We start from the raw sequence: 13,399 nt of genomic DNA on the forward strand, positions 1-13,399 counted from the left end.
GTATCTCCTTGGACCCTTCCCACACCCCACTCATTTCCACCCCAGGAAAGCCCCAGCCTTCGCTGCACAGAATAGCTTTATAAGGGTTTCCCGTCACAGGTGTGTGTCATAGTTCTCAGCCATGTCCGGTCCATCCCGCTTGCGCTGCTGAGCCCGGGAGAGGAGTGGGCGAAGCCGCTGTGGGTGCTTGGGTCGGATCCCATAGTCTAAAGAGAGAGAAGAGGGCATGGGTGGGAAGAGCAATCTGGTTTGAGTCCTCTGAAATCGCCCCTGAATAGATGTTCTTTGGGATAAGACGCTGAGGCTGGCGCCTCCCTGGGGCATGTCTCCCCCTTCAGGGGAGGGGAAGGAGAGGAAGGGGAGGGATCTGAGAGCCTACCATCCACCAGGCCGGACAGCGGCTGAGGGAGTTCCAAAGGGGCTGCAAACTCCTCAGGAATAGACTGCTGAGGCCTGTGGGAGATGATGGGGTGCTCAGCACTGGCCCCGAGGCCACTGTCGCTTCCCTGTGAAGCAGGGGACAGCCAGGATAAAGGCACAGCCCCCCCTCTGGGGAGAGGGCGCGTGGCAGAGCCCTCCATCCTCCAGGCCCCTGGGCCCTGTGGCCCCGGACCCGTGCTCCCAGGAGTCACCTCAGCTGCTGGGCGTGGAGGGGTGCTGCTGCCAGAATGAGGCTGAGGAGGAAGAGACTCAGCCCAGCCCTGGGGTACAGAGCCATGGTCTCCTCGGGTCCTGTGTTCCGGCCTCTGCCGGCCCCTCCCCCGCAGGATGGAACCCACTGCCAGCCCCCAGGGCCACCTCACAAAGGACTTTAGTTCCAGGGCTCATCGTCAGCACCGACTCCTGACTAGGCCAGAAAGCTCCACGCTGGGTTGGTTTTGTTTGATTACACTGGCACTGTGGGTCAGCAGGGGCCAAGTCACATCTTGCTCTAGTGCCACTGCCCAAGGGTTAAGGACACAGACCTTTGGAGTCAGCTCTCAATTCAAATCCCGACCTTGCCTCTTGCCAGTGGACACACTTAATCTCTGTGGGCCTCAGTTTCCTCATCTGTAAGGTAAGGTACATATATAATGTCTCCAGAGTGTAGCACACAGTAGGCCCTCAGCAGAGGTCAGTCTCTGAATCCTCATGGCTCAGAACCCTGCCCATTTCCACGCAGCCTGTCCCTGCCTCCTGCTGCCAGCAGCACCTGCCTCTCTCTCCAGGAGCTCTGTAGTCCCCAAGGTCCTGCTGGCTAAAAAGACCAGAGCAGTCACTCAGCCTTGGCCAGCTCAGATTCCACTGAGGAGGGGGACACTCTGAGGGACTTCCCACTTAGCTCCCTACAGCTTAGGATAGCCTGGCCTAGGGCCTCCAAAGGATGGACAGAGGGGTTGCAAGTTAGGGGACAAAGCCTGGGCCTGCTCCTCTGAAGTGGAAGCTTCCAGAGAGCAGGTACCCGGGAGCCTCAGCACAGGACACTTAGTGGGTGCTCAGTAAATATTTGTTGAATGAATAAATGCAATGCAACAGTGTACTGGAGTCTCTTCACAGGCCTGAGGCAAAGCTGTGGGGCCCTTTGTCCAGTTCCTGCTCCGCCCCTGCGGCTGACCTGGCTGCTGCAGAAGCCCTGGAGCAGTGCTTTAAAAACAAACCCGATGCCTGACCAGGCGGTGGCGCAGTGGATAGAGTGTCGGACTGGGATGCAGAGGACCCAGGTTCGAGCCCCCGAGGTCACCAGCTTGAGCGCAGGCTCATCTGGTTTGAGCAAAAGCTCACCACCTTGGACCCAAGGTCACTGGCTCAAGCAACGGGTTACTCGCTCTGCTGTAGCCCCACGGTCAAGGCACATATGAGAAAACAATCAATGAACAACTAAGATGTCACAATGCGCAACAAAAAACTGATGATTGATGCTTCTCGTCTCTCTCCATTCCTGTCTGTCTGTCCCTATCTATCCCTCTCTCTCTCTAAAAGAAAAAAAACAAAAAACAAACCCGAGCCCACACAGAGCTATGGGATTAGAACCCGAGGGCTGAGCTGGGGGTTTGTGCTTAGGAAACCCAGTTGCTTCTAGGACAGCAGATCTACTAGGGGTCCACCCGCTCCTGCAACTGCTGCGGTGCCCCAGGCCCAGAGAGGAAAAGCCCCCCCCCCCCCCATTTCCAGCCCTGCCTCCTGGTCCACAGTGGCCTGGAGGCTGAGCCTACACACTGCCTTCTCACTGACCACCTCCCTGCCTTTCTATGCCCTGAATGCCCATCTCCTGCCCCACCAAAGTTCACCCCTGCTGGGAACCAAGAACCCTGAGTTCCTGACCCTCTTGCCTCAAAGATGCCACCTCTTCCTCTATCCAGAACGCGGCCCAGGGCCTGCCTGGGTTACTCCTAAACCTCTCTATCCCCTGCCAGGGCCTTAATTCGGCCCCATCCACTTCTGGGTCTCCACCAGCAACGTCCCTCCCCATGCACCACCTGTGCCCTCAGCCCAGCCTGCACCAGGCAGCGGTGATGAGGTTTGAAGCAGGCCCCCTCCCCACTGCCTCACAGAGGCAGGTCCTCATTTCTCGCCTGCTAAGGGATGGCCTGTTGGATTTGGCCCTCACCGCCCCTCCAGACTCATCCCACTCCCTCCCTCTACACCCTGCTGGTTTTTGCATGCCAGGCCTCTTCCAGTCTGTCCATCAAAACTTAGCTGGAGTTCTACCAGTTAGAAAGCCTGCTTGAATGGCGGCTTCCCTGACTGGTGGGCCTTCCCCAATCATCAGCCTGAGCAGGAACACACCCAGTCACCCACTCGTCTAGACAACTTCCCATACACGCTTCTACCTGCTGCAGGGATTCGGTGCACTGTGCATTTACACGCCTGTCTCCACTGACTGGTGAGAGCTGGGGCAAGATCTGTGCTTTCCTTACCTCTGAACGTAAACCACAAGGCACAGAGCCCACTACAGAGCGAGTGCCCAGCAACGCTTGTTACACTCAGCAAAAGGTTGCAGGTCTCAAGCTGTGACCACCGAACAGTCCCTCCATTCCCCAGCCCAGGGCCTGGGGTGGATGGCTTCTGGGGCACCAGAGGGAAGCAGTCAGGGAAAGCCCTCCACCTGGGGGTCTGGGAGGAGCGATAAAGCAGATATTAATGCAGACGAGCTCTCGCAGAACCTGGGAACCACCCACCTGGCTAGAAACTCCAGCAGCTGCATGGTCTGTTCACAGGGTAAAGGGGGCAGAGGGCAGGAAAGGGCAACACCAGGCAGAACCTGCACCCACTCTCTCCCAGAGCTGCTCAGGCTGCCATCCTAGCCCAGCTGCAAGCCCAGCGCTGCTGGAGCCTGATGTTTTCCCGAAGGAGAAATCTCTCAACTGGAGTTCAGGCCTTGAGGTACCATCCTGCACTGAGCCAGGCCCACCATTCACAAGGCTCCCTCACAGCGAGGCTGGCAAGCACCAGGGCCCTGCAGGGAAGGGACAGAGGCTCTGGCCAGAAGACACATGGGCAGCTGTCATCCACTGCCTCGGTTCAGCCTAGTTTGTCAGCAGGGAGGGTGAGCACGAGGCAGTCACTCTTGCAGCCGCCACGGCAAGCAGTTCCCAGGCCCGAGGCTGCATCCAGCTTTCTGTGGCCAAGGAACCCGGGTCCCAGGCCTAGGTCCCAGGCCTAGGTCCCAGGCCTAGCAGAGGCTTCCTGGTCCTGTGACAAGGTAGGTGCAGCTGCAGTGGCCCCATCACCAGAGGGCGCTGTCAAAGTCGAGAGCTGTTAGAGCAGCTCTGGTGGTGCCAGGGCTGAGGGCAGAGCGTGGTCTGGGCGGCAGTGCCTGGCGCCCTAGGCTGTGGGCACAGACAGGCCACAGGCTTGGTTACTGAGTCAGTTTTATTAGGGCAGAGGGGCCCAGGGGACTGAAGGGCTGAGGCGCCCCCTGCCCCTCCCCACACCCCGCTCCCGGGATGTCTGTCAGCCCCAATTGTAGAAATAAATTTTCTGCCAGGCAGGCAAGTAATCCATGAGTGGCCCTGCAATGAGAGAGAGAGAAGAGAAAGGGAATGACAGAACAAGTTTGGGATGGGACCGAGGGCCAGACTCTTGGCTCTGTTCTACCTGGGGCCCTTGTACAGCCACTGCCACTCAAATATAGCTGCTCACAGCTGCACAGCCAGGAGCCCGACTCTGTCACCCCTTCCCCCCTAGGGAGGCAGTATCAGCGGCGATCTGTCTCCTTCTACAGACGAGGAGTCTCAGGCTCAGAGAAACCGCATGGCTTGTCCAGTTGTAGATGCTGCCCGCCCAGCTGGGGTGGAATCTGAACGGCCCAGTGGGCTTCAGTGCCACCATGGATGCCCCAGTCAGCCTCCACCAGTCTCCTATCACTTCAGGACACTGAGGCAGGGAAAAGGCTGGCAGCCCGATAAGATCTGACACTTCCACCACGGGACACACCCCTTCCAGCCAACCCTGCGCTCCACGGGCCAGTCCGGCCCACTCCGGCCCACTCCAGGGAGCCCTCTCTGACCCACCCTGACCTCCTGCTCCCTCTTTTTCAGTTGTGCTAGTAATCAAATTAGAAGGAGAAAAAGAGAAGACAGTCGGGGGACAGGCCCATGCATGAGATCCACGGCATCCTGTAATAATCACACCCTGCCCATGCTTACTTGCGACCAGGCCAGTGCCCGGGACGTAGTCGGCCAGCAGCTGGAGCAGGAAGAGAATCCTGGCCCTGCAAGGAGAAAAGCAGGGAGCAGGTTGAGAGGGCATCTGGGTCCCTGCAACTGAGGGTGCTAAGAAGCCTCCACCGACCGCCTGACAACCGGCAGTGCATCACGAGACGGAGTTAACTACGGAGCAAGGGCAGACCCCAAAGGACCAGAATGCTGGGCACGGCTCTGGCTCCCGCTCTGGTCCTGCCCTCCCCCAGCCACAGGCCTAGGGTGCTCCCGAGCATCTAGAGCCTGGCTCCAGAGACTGTATTGTCTCTGTGACAATAAGAAAAGGGGAAGACAGACTGTGCCTTCCCAGACTGCACCCTGCTCCTGTCCTCTGGGGAAACGAGGAGTTTCTCTGCCTGGTTTCGACTCTTCCCAGTCCAGGCCACAGCTCGGAGGGTGCCACACTGGTCAGGTCAGCTGCAGGGCGAGCCAGACTGGGGGTTTGCAGCCCAGGACACCACCTCTGCAAGTACCATTTCAAAACTCCTCACTGAGACACTGGGCTAGAATATTCTGTGAAGCGCCAGCACTTTGTGGGGGTGGTCATGGATTCTGGAGGCCTCTAGAGTAGGCAGTCGGACTTGGCTTTAGGACCTTACAAGCTTTCAGACCAGTCTGAAAATAGGCAGTGCCAGACCAGGTTATTTCCACTGAGGTGCTATCACAAGACAGAAACTGGCTTTCTAATGTGTCAGAAAGCAACAGACTGCATGGCCATAATATGAAATACAATTCCAATTAATATTCTAGTCTTTGAGCAGTGTACTTTTTAAAACCTATACAAAGGAGTCCTGGGAACCTCCAGTCTGTCTCACAGCCCCCGCTGCTATACAGGGGCCCCTCCTCAGCTCTCAGTCTGACCTAAGGCAGTCACCCTGACACGCCTGTGGGAGACCTGACCCTGAGCCACCCACCCCCCAGCAGGCCTCAGTGTCTGGCTATGCTACCAACTCTGGGCCCACACTGGTGACAGAGTGAGGGTGGGCAAGGCAGGGACAGGCCAGGAGAGAACAGGGAGGTGGGGATCTGGCTCTGCCACTGACTAGCTGAGTGGCTGTGTTTAAGCTGCCCAACCTCTTTGAACCTCAAGTGCCTCCTGTAAGAAGTGTGGATATTATCCTGGCCAGATAGCTCAGTTGGTTAGAGCATCGACCCTAAACGCAGAGGTTGCCAGTTCGATCTCTGATCGGGGCATAAAGGAAAAACTCAATGTTACCCTCTCCCTCTCTCTCCTCCTTCCTCTCTCATTGAAGTCAATTTAAAAAAAAAAAGGTGCAGATAAGCCAAATTATTTGACAATGTGTAAATGACCTGGAAGGTGGGGAAAGCCGGAACCCACTACCATCACTGTGGCATGGCCCTCGTGTCTCCTGCTAGCAACTGCTTAAGCTCCTACATGCATGGGCTGGTGGCTCCAAGAGCTCAGAGAATAAGGCTAGGCTGGATCCCATAAATGAGTGAGTGACCACACCCTGGGACAGCACATAGCAGATGCTCAAAGCACCTGGGATGGGGAAGGAGGGAGGGAGGAAGGCACCCATAAATGGGCTGGGACACCGCCCCACTCCCGGCACTCTCCTTTGCTGGGGTGGGCCCCACTATTAGCTGCAGGGCCCTTACTCAGAGAAGCGGTCATAGAACGGGGAGCGTAGCAAGTAGTAGAGCAGCAAGATGGTCCTGCGACGCAGCTCCAGCCGCTCCCTACGGGTCAGGCCCTTCCTGTCGCTCAGGAGGCTCAGACTGGGAAGAGGAAAGGACACGGTTAGGGCCAGCAACAGAAGGAGCAGGGGACCCTGCCTGCTCAGGTGAGGCTATGCCTATAGCATGTTACCCAGTGGAGGGAGTAAAGCCCCAGACAGGCCCAGGCTCACCTGGTCACATCCACAACACCAGACAGGAGCCAGGGTTTCCACGACCGCTGACCCCACAGGCCCAGGCTCAGCACTGACGGCCAAGGCGTCAAGGATGTCTCTAGCACAGGGCCTTCCCTGCCCACTTCCGTTAACCACGACCCCCAAGTGCCAGCGGCCCCACGCTAAGGATACAATGCAGCAAGGGCCGGGCAATATACAAGGACTCTGCGATAGTCTCCTGCAGCCCCAGTGGGGTGGGGGTGACACTCAGTTCTTCCTGGTGCTGCTTCTGCCACCTCTCCTGCTGCTGGGGGGCTCCCCAGTGCCTCGAGTGCAGGGACGGAGCTAGAATACAAAGGAACATCAACCGGCAGGCCCAGGCCAGGGCGAGGGGAGGGTGGCAATGATGAGAGCCAGGCTTTCAGGCCCACGATGACCTCAGCACCGATGCCCAGTCTGCTCTGTTCGCATCCTACACTTACTGTTCTGGAGAGTTCGCACCACTCGGTTTGACCGCTTCCCCACATAGGACTGCTCCTGGCTGCCGCCACTGCGCTCACCATCTAGCAGGGACAGACAGAGGCCATGCTCTCAGAGGGACAGTATGCAGAGAATACGTCTGCTGTGAATGAACGTCCGTGGGTTTAGAGGAGAACAGATGAGCCCAAACTAAGGCAGCAGCTAAGTCAATGGCACTGTAGCAGGGCCCATGGCTCAACCTGGAACCTGTCCATGGTGGGTGGCATTGTCATGCTCCCTGGCCTGAAAAGAAGTCACTATCACCTGTGGCACACGACCCAGCCAGAGCCCAGGCTTCCAAGGGACTGGAAGAATGCTAGGAGGGCCCAAACACTTCCATAGAAACCACAGCACTGGAGGGGGTGTATCTTCTCAGTCTTTGGCTTTAATACGATCATGAGGAGAAACAAAGAACTGGCCCCACCCAAAGTCAGGAGAGTGAGCTTCAGAGACCAACAGGTGATGAGCCCAAAGGCCAGAAGGGACAGATCTGCGGGGTGTCCTGCCTCATGAGCCTGAGGTTCTTAATACAGAGCCAGGCCCAGTGACGAGGTTCACAGGATCTGTGTCTCCTGCTGACGCTCTGTCCCCTCTTCTCGTAGCCCACAAAAAAAAGGATGAGGACTCTGATGTCAGAAGTCCTGACTTCAAGTTCCGATTCTGCCAATCTAATCTCTTTCATAAAATACAGGGTGATGAGAACAAATGAGTTGGTGGAGACAGATGTGCTCCATGATTGGACAAGGTTCACTTGGTCAGCTCTAAATTCACAGATTAGTCTCATGCAGTTCCACTCCAGAATGGGTAAGCAGCTTACCCGGGGCCTGTGCCTGGGTCTCCCTGTCCAGTGGGACGATGGGAGGCGAGGTCTGGAGCCCAGCCTTGAACCAGATGAGCAGGAACATTCGCAGTACCGCCCTGGATTGGGAGTGTGGAAGGGTTGGGGGACAGTGACTGGCAGGCAGGGGTGCAGGGGTGTTCTGCCATCTCTACAGCTGGCCTCGGTTACCCCCACCCAGGGCCTGCCCTCCACAGTCCCAACATACTTGGCCAGCTGGATGAGGGCAATGACGAGCCAACGGCCCACTTCACCCCACACCTTGGCAGCCCCCATCTCCATGAACACCTCCACACACTCCAGCACGCTCAGCCATGTCAACAGCTTCTGCTGGGACAGCGACTGCAAGAACCCCAGGCCAAGAGGTCAAAGGGCACCCCCTCACCCCAGACCCTCCCCAGGGGACACCTCTGACAGGAGAGGCAGATTTTCCCATTTGCAGATGTGTAGGCCTGAGTTTTCTACCTGGAACAGGCTACTCCATGGTTCTGAAACTCAGTCTCGTCATCTGAGATGGAGACACTGACACCTTGACACTTTACCTAATGGGACCACTTGAGGCTCGAATGGATGTAGACATGTCTCATGTTCTATGAGACCATAACGTGCTACACAACAGGCTGGTTGTTACTACTTCTTTCTGGAGTCCCTATGCTTCCCGCCCTCAGTTCCCAGTTGAAGTCTCACCCCTGGCAGCTTTTTCCGAAGCTCCTTCCGTAGGATCCCATCATTGAGCAGCACAAGCAGGTTAGAAGCGGAGTACACTGGGGGGTACAGTGTGGTCTTGAGAGGCTGGCTCTGCAGCCTCCGCCACCTCCCCTTGTCCCCAGAGCTATATGGATCACCTATCACCTACTGGGCTCAGTCACCCATGGGCTATGTGGAAACCAACCTGCCTCCCTGCCAACTTCTTCAGAGCTCCATACTCCCAAAACGATCTCATGTGGACGAGTGGAACAAGACAGGATGGTTTGATCTCAGTGACAAACCAGCCCAGAATTTCCCACTGCGCCTCAAATAGCCACAGATGTATGGTTCTACCTCTGGGCCTCCACTTTCTCTGCAACCTGTCCCAGAAAGTCTATTCCATCTCCACCTTTCAAAACCCAGATCATCCTTTCAGAACCAAAACCTCCAGTACTCACTGGGCAAACACTACAGAGGCAGGTATAGTCCGGGGATCTTGGAATCTGGGAGAGCTGGATTTGAATCCTGCTTCTGGGATTATCAGTGGCTGTTCCCTAATCTGAATGAACTTCTGTCCCTTTAAGTAGACACCGAGCACAATAGTACCCACCTTATACACTGTATGGAGGATTAACGGGGCAAAGGAAGGGAAATACTTGGCCCAGCTGTCTGACCAGTTAAGGTCCCCAGCCAGATGTTTCTCAACTATGGGGACATAGCCCAGCAGAGTGGACGCTGGACCTTTGTCCGATTCTGTCACAGTGCAGGATGATCTAACGGGAACACTAGGACTGAGACCTGGGGTGGTCACCCCTCTGGGAAACCCTCTGCCCCCACCAACCCCTGAGCCCAGCTCACCCAGCTCTGATAGCTCGTGCGAATCGGCAAAACGACCTGAGAAGAAGGCACAGAAGGTGTTTGTGAGCGTTGTCTCACCCTGCGTCTTTGGGTCCCTGGAGGTCCCCTCCCTACGCCCTACGGGAACCTGGAAGGAACTTCTCAAACACAGTGATCACTACCCTGACTCCACCCGGAAGGGGGCCAGTGGGGTCAGAGGTCAGAGCCCCAAAGGGATGGGTCAAAGGTCGGGGTGGCACCTGCCAGCAGGTAACTGAAGCCCCGCACTGCTGTCTCCAGCTGGGCCGTGGCGGCTGGGTGACGAGTCACGTACTCCTGGTAGCGGAGGCCCAGGAGCCGCAACTTCTCCATCCTGCTCTGGGGATCGACAAACCCACTGACCGACGGTAGGAGTGCTTGCGGCACCCTGCTTCCTGCGCCCTCCTTCCTGCTTCCGGTGCTAGACCCGCCTCTCCGTAGCTTAACTTCCGTGGTTCGAAAGGACGGTGACGTGAAAGGCCATTGAACACCCCCATCACCCCATTTCTTAAATCACCTCCCACCCGAGTAGCGCCTAGCAACTGCGGGCTTCATCCCGCCCTTTCCACTCTTTCAAATCATTGGTTAGCACATTCTCCGCCCCCGACCCGCCCAACGCCATCGAACTCAGCTTTTTCGCCTTCAGGATTGGCTGCCCTTGCGCCTGCGCAGTTGCAGCGCCAGGAAAGCTCGTGGGCAGTCTGAGGGTATAAATTCTAGAGAAGGGGCTGGGAGCCCAGAGTCTTTCCAGTAGAACGCCGAGAGGCTCGAACGGCAGGACAGGATTTTAAAGGGCTGGGAGGTAGCGCGCGGAAAGGATCCTTCGTCAAGAGTAAAGGAGGCACCGAGAAGGTCTCAGGATAGTCGGAGTGTGTTGTCGCAGGCGCGCGTGTGGCCAATTTTGTTGTCTCCAGTTTACCACCAGAGTAGTGCTGGGGAAACTGAGGCAGCGAGGGGTCCAGCATCCCACGCAGGCTTGATTCCCCCGGCTAGCACCATTAGTGCCCTGGCTTCCGCAAGGACTTTGCCCCCCAGAGCGCGCGCCTGGACTCCCACTTCCGTGGAGAAACCCTGGCCAGGGCTTCTGCTCTCAGCTCAAAAGTTTCCCTTCTCTGGACCTCGGGTTTCCCCATCTGTAAAATGGTTTGAGGGCAGACTTGGTCCTTGATCTCGGGATCAATCTCAGAGCGCTTTTCGGCCACGCGTTTCCGGACAGTGGTGGCAGGATTGATACCCTGAGAATAGTAATACATTATTTTACCTAATCCCCTCCACTGGATACTACCTCCAGGTAAGCAAAGGATCAGTTTCAGAATCCAGTCAAGATACGAATCCTGGCCTGACCTGTGGTGGCGCAGTGGATGGGGTATCTACCTGGAGCGCTGAGGTCATGAGTTGGAAACCCCTGGCTTGCTAGGTCAGGGCACATAGGAAAAGCAGCTAAGAGTTGATGCTTCCCACTCCTTTCTCCCTCTCTCTTCTTCCTCTAAAATCTATAAATAAAATAAAATAATAAAATAAAATAAAAAGATTCGAATCCTGGTCTTGTCTGACTGCAGAATCTAGGCGTTTAAAGCAACACACCTAACCAGGAAGCCACAGTCCATCCTGCACTCCCTCCACCAAGCCTCCTTCCCAGTAGAGTTTTCTTCTATATCCGGTGTGGACTCAAGCTGCCCTCCCTACTCAGGCCAAGGAATGAAGACCCAGGGAGATGTGTCCAGGGCCCTCCAGAGAAGTAAAGGTCTTGGAGAATACAGGAGTCAGGCGTAAGCATCACCAGCATCCTTTCTCCTGGGTGCCAGGCTCACTCATACTCTTAGCAGCCTTGCCATGTTGCTAAGAACTCCTTTCCACAGATAAGGAATAACAGGCCCAAGGAGGGGAAAGGACTTGTCCTAAGTCACTGTAAAGCCAGGAGGCACGGCCAGGCCCACTATCACAGCAGCCTGGCCAGTGCAGGTTCGCATTGGATTCGGACAGTCAGTAAAGAAACAACAGAGCCAAAAGCTGATGGGCCATAGTCTTTAATCCTAGCTTGCACTCGTTGGGCAAGTAAAAATACACACTGGGCTCCAAAACCCACTCATATTCAGTGCTCTCAAAGCCACTGACTTATCCGAGTTTCCTAGAATCAAAGGTTTCTATCTAGCTCACCAGCCTTATTCACCTCTGTTCCCCATCTCCTTCCTTCTCCAGCATCAAACTGCACAAACTGGCCTTTCACTCAATACTCTGCCATCTTGGCTGCTTCTCCTGGCCACATGGCCTCTTTCTGCTCTCTTCTCTCTGCTCTCTCCTCTAATGATAATCTCAGGAACCAAGAGAGCAAACTCCCGCTCCGTCACCATTTTATAGTGTAGAAATCCAAACTCTTAATCCAATATACAAAATAGGGAAGTCTCTAATACAAAGTCATTTCTCTGAGGCATGATTAGATTGTACCACCCCACATCAAAAAAGAGTAGGAAAGGCTTAATCCCAAAACCAAGCCCCAGGCTACAAGGATTCTGCCTGCCTTTAGCCCACCCCAACACACATTAATATCACCTGGGCGACGGCCTCCTCATGGGCAGTGTAATCTTTAACAAAGTGAGCATAATACATTTTATCTGCCCAACAGTCACACAGCATGGCATTGGCCAAAAAGACCACAATGCAAGTCTCTCGTGGCAGTTGTAAAGCCAGGAGCCAAGGCTAGGGCCACCATCACAGCAGCCTGGCCCATGCAGGTTCGCATTGGATTCGGACAATCGGTAAAGAAACAAGGGAGCCAAAAACTGATGGGCTGTCATCTTTAATCCTAGCTTGCACCCGGCGGGCAAGTAAAAACACACACTGGGCTCCAAAACCCACTCACATTCAGTGCTCACAAAGCCACTGACTTATCCAAGTTTCCTAGAATCAAAGGTTTCTAGCTCACCAGCCTTATTCTCCTCAGTTCCCCATCTCCTTCCTTCTCCAGCATCAAACTCTACACAAACTGGCATCTCACTCAGTACTCCGCCATCTTGGCTGCTTCTCCTGGCCTCCTCCACGTGGCCTCCTTCTGCTCTCTCTGCTCTCTGCTCTCTCCTCTAATGATACTCTCAGGAACCAAGGGGGCAAGCTCCCGCTCCGTCCCCATTTTATATTGTAGCTTCACAACCTCTAATCCAATATACAAAATAGGGAAGTCTCTAATACAAAGTCACTTCTCTGAGGCATGATTGGATTGTACCACCCCACATCAAAAAGGGTGGGAAAGGTTTAATCCCAAAACCAAGCCCCAGGCTACAAGGATTCTCAACACACATTAATATCACCTGGGCCACGGCCTCCTCGTGGGCAGTCTTTAACAAAGTGAGCATAATATATTTTACCTGCCCAACAGCAGTGCTCTCTCCTACTGCCCATAGCCCAGCAGGAACAGTGACACATTGAGGTCATTTGGTCATGAGTCACGTTAGCAACTGGGATCAAATTGAGACCAGGGCTCAAGGCATTTGGTATGGGGCTCTTTCTTCCTTCCTCCCTGCACCTCACAATTTAGTAAACTTCTTCCCAAAACTTCACCAGTGGGTGCCTCTCCACCCCTTTGTGGCTGTGGAGAGTCAGGAGGGACAGGTGTGAGGTTTCTCTAGCATGCCCAGGGCTGGTGATCCTGTGCTTCTGTGAAGGAGAGAGGCATGGAGAATAGATGTGCAGCCTCCCCCAGATGGAATACGAGGAGCTCTTTGGCATAAGCCTATTTCTCTCGCTTTCCTCAAGGACTGGGAGGGGATCATGGGCCCAGCCAAGTTGACCACAGGAAGGCTGCCTGAATTTCCTCTCCAGATTCTGGGCCTGATTAGATCCCAGAGACAAAGATTGGAGGTGTAGCTCCTCCCTGCTGGGCCCCTGCCTGGATTTGGTCACCTGACTGGGCTGGATTGGCCTCTGGGCAGATTAGGTTGGATCTCCCC

At 55.4% G+C, this 13,399-nt stretch overlaps 1 protein-coding gene across 3 annotated transcripts; it reads right to left on the reverse strand.

Annotated features, from left to right (window-relative positions):
* Positions 1-72: 72 nt before the first annotated feature.
* PEX16 (peroxisomal biogenesis factor 16) lies at positions 73-9,975 on the reverse strand. 3 transcript variants are annotated; one of them, XM_066251364.1, is made up of 12 exons: positions 9,677-9,882; positions 9,438-9,473; positions 8,580-8,656; positions 8,101-8,234; positions 7,872-7,972; positions 7,018-7,098; positions 6,728-6,880; positions 6,554-6,626; positions 6,303-6,422; positions 4,629-4,693; positions 380-453; positions 73-206 (listed from the first exon to the last, which is right to left on the reverse strand). In XM_066251364.1, the coding sequence occupies exons 1-12, from the start codon at positions 9,786-9,788 to the stop codon at positions 78-80; spliced, it is 1,155 nt and encodes a 384-aa protein (XP_066107461.1). In that variant the 5' UTR covers positions 9,789-9,882; the 3' UTR covers positions 73-77. The 3 variants fall into 3 exon arrangements, 1 of the variants encoding a protein (XP_066107461.1); XR_010728109.1 differs by lacking the exons at positions 73-206; positions 380-453 and adding exons at positions 877-1,050; positions 3,159-3,992 and having other exon boundaries at positions 9,751-9,975; XR_010728110.1 differs by lacking the exons at positions 73-206; positions 380-453 and adding exons at positions 877-1,050; positions 3,159-3,992.
* Between the last annotated feature and the right edge of the window lie 3,424 nt (positions 9,976-13,399).

Source organism: Saccopteryx bilineata, chromosome 1 (assembly GCF_036850765.1).
Source record: "Saccopteryx bilineata isolate mSacBil1 chromosome 1, mSacBil1_pri_phased_curated, whole genome shotgun sequence".
NCBI classification, from domain to species: domain Eukaryota; kingdom Metazoa; phylum Chordata; class Mammalia; order Chiroptera; family Emballonuridae; genus Saccopteryx; species Saccopteryx bilineata.

Coding starts and splice junctions, on each gene's coding strand:
- PEX16 (XM_066251364.1), bottom strand. CDS start 9,788: ATGGAGAAGTTGCGGCTCCTGGGCCTCCGCTACCAGGAGTACGTGACT. Junction 6,881..7,017: donor GGTGCGAACTCTCCAGAACA/GTAAGTGTAGGA, acceptor TTTGTATTCTAG/CTCCGTCCCTGCACTCGAGG. Junction 207..379: donor GCTGTCCGGCCTGGTGGATG/GTAGGCTCTCAG, acceptor CTCTCTCTTTAG/ACTATGGGATCCGACCCAAG.